Source organism: Octopus sinensis, linkage group LG5 (assembly GCF_006345805.1).
Source record: "Octopus sinensis linkage group LG5, ASM634580v1, whole genome shotgun sequence".
Taxonomy (NCBI): domain Eukaryota; kingdom Metazoa; phylum Mollusca; class Cephalopoda; order Octopoda; family Octopodidae; genus Octopus; species Octopus sinensis.
In genome coordinates, this window is record NC_043001.1 from 21,552,186 (window position 1) to 21,563,036 (window position 10,851).

The window sequence follows — 10,851 nt, forward strand, 5'->3', positions numbered from 1 at the left end:
TGACGATATGTGCATCTCTGATCACGAGCAGAAGTAGTGGGGAAGCATCATAGCCGTGTGTTGAGAGGGATTCTTGGAGGTTTGGATAATTCACCTTTGGAAACATGGGTGTTTCATTCAACATCCTTAAACAACCTTTATTCAGGGACCTTTTGAGCAGGATGGGCTACTCGACCAGAAGAAAATTCTAACTGGGCCCTACCTGCAAGGTCATGTACTGTTGATCTTGATATGAAATCACCATGTCGCGCACATATGGTTGTATGGTTGTGATGCATGTGCCTGGTGTACCCTTGTCAGATGGGTGGTCATGATGGGTATACTGGGCTTCGTATATTTTACCCCAGTGTCACTTTGATGGCATGCACTCAATAATATTGATGATGATGATGATGGAAAAAATTAGAAAACAATCTTATCGAAAAGTTAATATGGTGCTCAGACTTGAACTGAATGCTGCTGATAAATATGAAACCCTCAACACACTGGTAATACTAGCTGTAACTTAAAACCTCAGCATCATCAAGTGAACAGTGAACGGTCTGAAGAAACTAGACGCCAAAAACACGGAAAATGCTATCAATGAAGAAACTGCACGTTTCAAAAGCAGATACTGACAAACTGTAACTTTCAAAGCGGCCGAGGCCTTGTCCAGACAGAATTAACATGCGAACCTACCACCATAGAGTTTGGATAAGTACCTTGAAGCAAGAAGAGGTCCTCTCCTACAAATAACCAAAAATCACGATGGACGGAAAAACACCTACTCCATAACAAAAAAAAAAGGCTAAAAAGCACAACGAATAGGAGATTCCAGAATTACCACTTGCTGACTTATAACAACCACCAAAGGGTAAAAAAGGACAAAAACCAAGAACAAAAAAGCATCAACAAAATGCAAAATGGGAGATAAGAGCAATGCGCGGAAAATACGCATAAAGAGTGAAGGACGTTGGTGTCGACCAACACAGGACATACAAATAGCTCAGGACAGCTGATCTTCAACCAGAAACTGGCCTCATCATTGCTGCATAAGGCCAGGTCCTTGCAATGAAGTCCCGCCAATATAGAATAATAAAAGGAATATTTTCTACTCTAGGCACAAGGCCTGAAATTTTGGGGCAGGGACCCAGTCGATTAGATCGATCCAGTACGCAACTGATACTTAATCTATAGACTCCGAATGGATAAAAGGCAAAGACGACCTCGGTGGAATTCAAACTCAGAACGTAAAGACAGACGAAATGCCTATTTCTTTACTACCCACAAGGGGTTAAAGACAGAGAAGACAAACAAGGACAGACAAACGGATTAAGTCGATTATATCGACCCCAGTGCGTAACTGGTACTTAATTTATCGACCCCGAAAGTATGAAAGGCAAAGTTGACCTCGGCGGAATTTGAACTCAGAACGTAATGGCAGACGAAATACGGCTACGCATTTCGCCCGGCGTGCTAACCTTTCTGTCAGCTCGCTGTCTTAGAATAATAAAAAGAATGACACCATTTTAAAAATTATTATTATCCTATGTTTTTATCAATTCGAATAACAAAACAATAGTTTTAAATTAGAACAGCAAACTTAAAATTTATTCAATTGTTGAAAATAAACTTCAGGATATAAAGACTTAAATTTCTGATTTTATCTGTTTTGGGAGATTAAGATTTGCGCAGTTTCCGTATGTCCAGACCATCAAATACTCCGCTCTTTCATGTTACCCATCCTTAAGTACTTCACTGACATTAATGCCGTTGCACTTGAAACATTAGGACTCTCTGAATGAAATCCCACACAACTACGGATACTCTGTGTATTAAAGTAACAGCCCTCACCCATTTGTGCTCTGCTAATCTACAGGCGCATGCCCAGAGCAAGCCCGCTCCCTAGGACCCTGCACGCCCCTCTCATCTACCTTTTAAACAAATTTGCTGGAAAGCAGCACTTCCATCTTTACCTTTGTTTTCCTTTGAAGTGAAACAAGAAAAAGCTGATGAGGACTTTGTCAACGAGGAAGGTGCCTGCTTTCAACTCTTTCGATATCATACAACACACCACCTCTTTTGGCAAAGTCACCAGGCAGATAAAGACTGCTTATACTTCATGACCAAAGAAAGGAAATTAACTGGTTGCCGGATTCGCCCAACACTTAACAGCAGGTATTCGAAATAACTCAATAAAACTAGCACTGGACGAGTGTTTATAAAAAAGTTGTGTTGCTCTGCACACATCTCGGGGCCGGAGGACGGCACTTCCATGTTTGTAGAGGACGGCACTTCTACGTTTGTAGGTTCGTTTCGAACCATCAAGACTCAGTTTTCATATATCAAGATCTGCTCGTTCACAAGGCTGTTATTATAGACATATGTCTAAAATATCGAATAGTTGGTTCGAAACCACAACATAGGGCTGGAAAGTGGTATATATATATATATAATATATATATATATATATATATATATATATATATATATATATATATATATATATATACGACAGGCTTCTTTCAGTTTCCGCCTACCAAATCCACTCACAAGGCTTTGGGTCGGCCCGAGGCTATAGTAGATGACGTTAGCTCAAGGTGCCACGCACTGAGACTGAATCCGGAACCATAGAAATTTTATAATTAGCTTTTTACTTTTTCTTTTTACTAAGTCCATAAGGAAATGAAAGTTGTTAAGTGGTGACGGATTAAAGAAAAAAAAATAGATTTAGGTATCGGTATTATTTCACAAGCTTAATCACAACAAATTTCTTTCCAAACCATTTTTACTAATAATCAAGAACTTTGAAGAAGCCCAAACGCGACTGTACTAAGGGAGATGACTCTTATATTTAAATGCCGAGTAGTTTCCCATGATTCTCTTTTACTTGTTCCTGTCATTGGACTGTGGCTGAGCTACGTCACTGCCTCGAACGAACCGATTCCCAGTACTTATTCTTTTTTAAAGCTTATTCTATTGTCTTTTGCTGAACGGCTAAGTTACGGGGACGTAGACAGCCCAAAACCGGTGATGGGAGACAAGCACAAATGCACGCACGGATACATATGATATAACACACACACACACACACGTGTCTGTGTGGGGGGGAGGGTGCTGAAAAGTTCCTGGATTTGGATAAAAGAAAATACAGGAGGATCAGTTCATTATGATTTTATTCAACATGTTCCCCCTTTAAGATTTAGACACTTATTACAGCAGTTCTTCACAGGGCTTTGGTATTTTTTTCTTCCTTTCTTTTTCATTAATTTTTAGATAATTTTAGAACGAAGAGCACGTAATGGTGTGGAAATTCAATAAAGTTTGCATGGAAAATTAAACATAGGCGTAGGAGTAGCTGTGTGGTAAGTAGCTTGCTTACAAACCACATGGTTCCGGGTTCAGTCCCACTGCGTTGCACCTTGGGCATGTGTCTTCTACAATAGCTTCGGACCGATCAAAGCCTTGTCAGTGGATTTGGTAGACGGAAACTGAAAGAAGCCCGTCATATATATGTATGTATATATATATATATATATATATGTATATAGGGAGAATTCACGAAAAAAACAAAAGACGAAGACAGGTGGTGTAGAAAACAAACAGATGTATTAGTATAACGCTCAGGAATTGAAAAAGTCTTTTACGTTTCGAGCATACGCTCTTCCACAGAAAGGAACACAAAAAGAAATAAGGAGAGAGAAAAATGTGTGTAGAGGCTACCGATCTATCATGGCGATGTGTTTGTGTGTCTGTGTTTGTCCCTCCAACATCGCTTGGCAACCGATGCTGGTGTGTTTACGTCCCCGTGACTTAGCGGTTCAACAAAAGAGACCGATAGAATAAGTACTAGGCTTACAAAGAATAAGTCCTGGGGTCGATTTGTACGACTAAAGGCAGTGCTCCAGCATGGCCACAGTCAAATGACTGAAACAATTAAAAGAGTAAAACTATTTTTTAAGTTTCCAATTCAGAATCTGTTACTGATCTTACTTTTAATAATCATACTTGTATTTAACAAAATAATAAATAACATTTTTTCAAGACGTTCACGCATTAACATGCATTTTTTAAAGCTTTTAACTATATTGTGAAGACATAGTCTTGAATACTCCATATGGGTTCAACGTTTGACATACAGGTGTAGAGTATGTTGATATTTTTAACGGGTCTAATATATGAAAATAGTAATACCCTGTAATTCTTCTACTTGTTTCAGTCATTTGACGGCGGCCATGCTGGAGCACCACCTTTAGTCGAGCAAATCGACCACCAGGACTTATTCTTTGTAAGCCCAGTACTTATTCTATCGGAATCTTTTGCCGAACAGCTAGGTTACGGAGACGTAAACACACGAACATCGGTTGTCAAGCGATGTTGGGGGGACAAACACAGACACAAATAACAAACACACACATACATACATGTATGTGTGTGTGTGTGTGAGTGTATACGACAGGCTTCTTTCAGTTTCCGTCTACCAAATCCACTTACAAGGCTTTGGTCGGCTCGAGGCTATAGTAGAAGACACTAGCCCAAGGTGCCACGCAGTGGGATTGAACCCGGAACCATAGCAATTTTTTAATTAGATTTTTTTTTTCTTTTTACTTTTTTTTATACAATATGGAAACGAAAGTTGTTAAGTGGTGACGGATTAAAGAAAAAAAAGAAGATTTAGCTATCGGTATTATTTCACAAGCTTTCGGGTTAGTAACAAAAGACCCCCATTACCTTTTGGAGGGTTGCTAAGACTGGTGGAAAGAGAAGAAGGGAGGAGAAGGGGGAAGAAACTATGACTGATGTGCTGGGTGAGGCGGGGTCTCAGAGAAATTTTACAAAGCAGAAGAAGGCATTTTTCGGACCTCGGAGGAATAAAATCTTCACAAAATTCAAGGTGGGACTGGAATGTTCTCTCTCTCTCTCTCTCTCTCTCTCTCTCTCTCTCTCTCTCTCTCTCTCTCTCTCTCTCTCTCCCTCCCTCTCACTCACTTTGTGGTAGAGCGGATATTCATACCAAGGAGGCGTGCCGGCAGAATCGTTTGTATGTTGAACAAAATGCTTTGTGGCATTTCTCCCGGTTCTTTAGGTTCCGAGTTCAAATCCCGCCGAAGTCAACTTTAGCTTTCATTTCTTCGTGGTCGATAAAATAAAGGACCAGTCCAGTATTCGGGTCAATGTGGTAGACTTGCGCCCCACCACTCAAAAATCGCTAACCCTGTAACAGACCGGCGTCACGTTCTCTCTCTCTCTTTCTCCCCCTCTCTCTCTCTCTCTCTCTCTCTCTCTCTCTCTCTCTCTCTCTCTCTCTCTCTTTCTCTCTCTCTCTCTGCAATAAAATAAATACCACGAAGTGATCCGACCGTTGAGCTGAAACAATCGTAAAAGCGTCAGAAAAAATTGTCTACCAACATTTCTTTTCACTCTTTACATTCTGAGATCAAATATCGCCGAAGTCATCACACCCCAATCACTTGCCCTGAACCAAAATTTGAAACCTTTATTATCTTTATTTTTAATAAGGCAGCGAGCTGGCCGACTCGTTAGCACGCTGGACGAAATGCTTAGCGGTAGGTATTTCGCACGTCACTTCGTTCTGAGTTCAAATTCCGCCGAGGTCGACTTTGCCATTCCTCCTTTCGGGGTCGATAAATTAAGTACCAGTGAAATTCTGGGATCGATGTAATCGACTAGACCCCACTTCCAAAACTTCGGGCCTTGTACTTATAATACAAAAGAATATCTTTACGTTTAATATCTGAGAAATACAGGCGAGCTGGCAGAAACGTTAGCACGCCGGGCGAAATGCTTAGCGGTATTGCGTCTGCCGCTACGTTCTGAGTTCAAATTCCGCCGATGTCGACTTTGCCTTTCATCCTTTCGGGATCGATTAAATAAGTACTAGTTATGCACTGAGTCGATATAATCGACTTAATCCGTTTGTCTGTCCTTGTTTGTCCTCGCTGTGTTTAGCCCCTTGTGGATAGTACAGAAATAGGTATTGTGTCTGCCGTTACGTTCTGAGTTCAAATTCCACAGAGGTCGACTTTGCCTTTCATCCTTTCGGGATCGATAAATTAAGTACCAGTTACGCACTGGGTCGATCCTATCGACTGGCCCCTTCCCCAAAATTTCGGGCCTTGTGCCCAGAGTAGAAAAGTAGAAAAGATTTTCTGACAGAAGTCGCGACGAACGCTCGTACACTGAGTTCCGCTGTGCTCTGAGTCACTTTAAATCAGCTAACTGGTAGTAAGATATGCATAATTCCCGAACCTTCCGAAACAGTTCTCCACTTCACCGAAGCCATTTTTTTATAACCAAAGCCCACAATCCCACGTCATCAATGTAGTTCACAACACAAGCTGTGCAGCAGCGCGAGAGATGCAGGATTACAACACTTTGAAAAATTCTCCATCGTTGCTACTGATGCAAGAATACCATCCGATGGCATTTCTGTAGGAATGGCGATAATCTTTAATCGGTCAGAGATGGGGGAAAACGGAAATGGTATACTACATATAAGAGACAGGGAGTGAATGTGCGCTCGTCGTTACGGGAGCTGTGAAATAGTTTGAGTAGTGGTATTTCAAGCCTATTTCAAATAAATGTATTGATGATAAATAACTTATTAAGTTTAAAAGTGAGGCGGCGCACTGGCAGAATCTTTAACACGCTGGACAAAATGCATAGCGGCATTTCGTCCGCCTTTACGTTCTGAGTTCAAATTCCACCGAGGTCGACGTTACCTTTCATCATTTCGGGGTCGATGAAACAAGTACGCGTTGAGCACTGGAGTTGATGTAATCGACTTACCCCCTATCTTGAAATTGCAGGCATTGTACCAAAGTTTGAAACTAATATTAAGTTTAAAAGCTACGATATACAATAAGATGGGCGGCGAGCTGGCAGAAACGTTAGCACGCCGGGTAAAATGCTTAGCAGCATTTCGTCTGCCGCTACGTTCTGAGTTCAAATTCCGCTGAGGTCGACTTTGCCTTTCAGCCTTTCGGGGTCGATTAAGTAAGTACCAGTTACGCACTGGGGTCGATGTAATCGACTCAATCCCTTTGTCTGTCCTTGTTTGTTCCCTCTGTGTGTAGCCCCTTGTGGGTAGAAAAGAAATAGATATACAATAAGATTAAGATGATGGAACAGTTAGACAGAGAAAATGATGTTTTATATTAATGGTGAAGTTCAGTTTATGGGTACAAGCATACCATAATACCATACGATAGTATTTTGGTAAGAATTTCAATCCAATAGTCAGGCTGTTCGGGACAAAACTAATTCTGATCATGCATAGCGATTCGCTGCTACAGCTTAACTATAAATACTAGTTTCAAATTTGGGGAGGGGAAAGTCGATTAGATCGCCCTCCGTGTTCCACTGGTACATCGACTCTGAAAAGATGAAAGGACAAAGTCGATGACGGCGGAATTTGAACTCAGAATGTAATGAGTCAAGAGAAATACTGCAAAGCATTTTTCCCCTCCGACGCTTTAGCAGTTCTGCCAGCCCGCCGCTTTTGTTAAACTTTGGATAATAACACTTTTCATAAGATGTATTGCATACTACTTTTTCATTTCTCCGCAGATATTGATTTCAAATTTTGGCACAAAATTCGTAGGAAAGAGGGTAACGATCACATCTACAATAGCCTCGGGCCGACCAGAGCTTGTGAGTGGATTTGGTAGACGGAAACGTCGTATATGTATATATATATATATTATATATATATATATATATAATAAGAATATATATATATATATATAGATCTGTGGTGTGTGTGTGTGGGTTGTGTGTGTGTGTGTGTGTGTGTGTGTGTGTGTATGTATGTTTGTGTGTCTGTTTGTTCCACCACCATCGCTTGACAGCAGATGTTGATGCTTTTACGTCCCCTAACTTAGCGGTTCGGCAAAAGATACCGATAGAATACGTACTAGGTTTACAAAAAATAAGTCCTGGGGTCGATTTATTCGACTAAAGGCGGTGCTACAGCATGGCCGCAGTCAAATGACTGAAACCAGAAAATATGCGCGCGCACGTAAGAAAGTAAGTTAGTAATATATATATATATATACTATATATATATATATATATTTATATATATATTACTTATATTATTATTTGATTGAACGCCACGCATATATTTCCACGTAAGTTTATCTTAATCTTTTTGATGCGACTCTACTCTATACTATTTTCTCGCCATCGTTTTCTCTCTCATCCTTTCTCTAATTCCCTTTTTCGCCTTCAGCGTTTTCTATCTCTCTCTCTCTCTCCCTCTCTCCTTTTCTCTCTCTCTCTCTCCTCTCTCTCTCTCTCGTTGTTCACACGTGACCATCGTCCATCTTTCTTTTCCTCGCGTGAACATTTCTTTCTTTCAGGACAGTCCTAAGGACTGGGCGTATCCTACTCTCTCTTCTTTCTTATTTCTCCGGTATTCGCTATTTCACCCTCGTTCTGGTCTAACGACTTTCCATGTTTGTTTTCGTTCGGGTTCCTTACATGTTTCCACTGTCCTGTTTTTGTTCACAACTTAGGCCCTCCATAAATCCTAAATTTTATTTTAGAACTTATGGGAGCAACTGTCTTCGAAGACGCATACTGTCGTTCAGTGCTCGAAATGAGGAGTAGATAGACAGCCGACAACTGATGAAGGGTCGTCCTTTATGTTACTTGTCCTGTTTTCTATTTGTTTCTCTCGTTGTTTGCGTATTGAACTCTTTTGTTTTCGTACTTCATGTTGTTTACTGTTGGTGACGTCCTGCACCCATATATGCATATATATATATATATATACATTCATATATATATATATACACGTACATATATACATACACATATATAATATATAATATATATATATATTATATATATATATATATATATTAATATTCTATATAATATACGTATTATATAATATATCTATATATAGATATACGTATATAATATATAATATATATAATATATATACGTATATATATTATATATATATATATATATATATACTCTATATATATATATACATATATATATATATATATACATATATATATATATATATATATATATATATATAAATATACGTATATATATATATACATATATATATATATATATATATATACTACCAGTATCGCCCGGCGTTGCTCAGGTTGTAAGGGAAATAACTTAAGCATTTTTAGAGATTATAGCCAAAAAATAGAAAAAAAATGATGGTAATTTTTTTCAGAGTTAAAAAAGGTGGAGTTGCGTCCCCTAGACGGTCTGTGGTTTGGGTTTCTGATTCTCGACCCCATGTCGAATTTATCGATTTTTTTTTCAGAACCGGGGAACTTTTCAAAATTTTCGCTGCGTTAGTTTTGAATTATGACATTGGGCTATGTGTGTGTCAAGTTCATCAGAATCGGTTGAAAGCCGTGGTCAGAGTGAGGGTACGAGAAAACGACACACAGAAAACGCACAGACAAACTGCCGTTTATATAGAGAGAGATATATACGTATATATATATATATATATATATATATATATATATATATATATATATATTATTAATATATAATACGTATATATATAGATATATATATATATAATATACTAATATATTATATAAGTATTATATATAATGTATAGATAGATAGATAGATAGATAGATATGTAAGTATTCAGCTTTCTAAAGAATATTGTTGCAGTTTTTTGTCTTTTTTTTTATTATAGTCGATATTATTATATACATTTATCGCAAAGTGGTAGCTGCTTGCTGGATCGTTGGAGATGCTGGCTAGTTTGCTTTTTCAGTAATCGTTACTCTCCGAGTTCAAATACCGCCATTCTTCGTTTCAAGGTTGATAAATAAATAAATATCTTTTACGTGGTCGATTCTTTACTATCTCTCACCCTTTCTTTCTTACTGAAAATTACCAAGACTTACTGTATGTGATAGCGGCGATTCTGCACTAACAATGACCTGAAGCCAGGATTTTAGGGGGAAATTATTGATTATAATCAATAATCTTCCCTTACAATTATAGTTGATATTTTATCAATGTTTCATAAAGATTTCTGACAAAAGATTTTAGTGGAAAATTATTAAAATTTTGTGACGGTAACTCAGATGTTACTTGTAACTATATACAGCTTTATGCTTTTCAATGGACATCACCGTTTAAAAGATTTCTTGTTTTTCTTTTCTTTTCTTTTTCCTTCTTCTTTTTTAACCAACATAAATAATTTTGGCGGATTTGCTGAATATGGAAAAGTCATTTATTGTGAGAAGTCATCTACTGAGTCTAGGTTACAGCTGGTTCACTTGTCCATTCTGAACGGGTTTCTCTAGAGAGCCAAAGAATAGCAGACCAGATCTGGCTTTAGTAAATAATTATTCAAAAATAGCATGAATTTCGTCAAACTGATTATAATAATAATGACAGAGGTTGATTCTTCGACTTATGTACAACGTGCTGGTCATTTTGGCTAATTTATTCCCCGGGGAAATTTACTACTGCCTGCTTATACTGTGACAATTGATGGTCAAGCCATGCTGGATAGAGGCGGAAAGTTGACGATTCAACAGTGAGACAAAGATGAGGAGAAGAGGGAGTTAGCAGGAGCATGGACTAAATGAGAGAGGAAGTGAATAAATGCTATTAGATAACAGAGCGAAAGGTTGAATCGAGAAAGAAGAGCGTAATGCGAGCGATGAGATATGATGAGAAAGAACTAGACGTACGATCGGACGGAGAGGCGGACAGACGGAAGCAATTGTTACTGCAAACTATTTGAATAAAATGAACGAAAAAGTGAGCGAAAAAGCCAGAGAAGAAAGTGGGGGACAGAGATTCAGAGACACAGAGACAGAGTGACAAAGAAAG

At 38.6% G+C, this 10,851-nt stretch overlaps 1 protein-coding gene across 1 annotated transcript in view; it reads left to right on the forward strand.

Moving 5' to 3' along the window:
• Positions 1–431: 431 nt before the first annotated feature.
• Positions 432–10,851, forward strand: part of LOC118763461 (paired mesoderm homeobox protein 2-like) — a 61,065-nt gene continuing 50,645 nt past the window's right edge. Inside the window, exon 1 of the mRNA XM_036503110.1 lies at positions 432–488. Within this exon, the coding sequence (XP_036359003.1) occupies positions 432–488 (57 nt within the window). The remainder of the gene's footprint in view (positions 489–10,851) is intronic.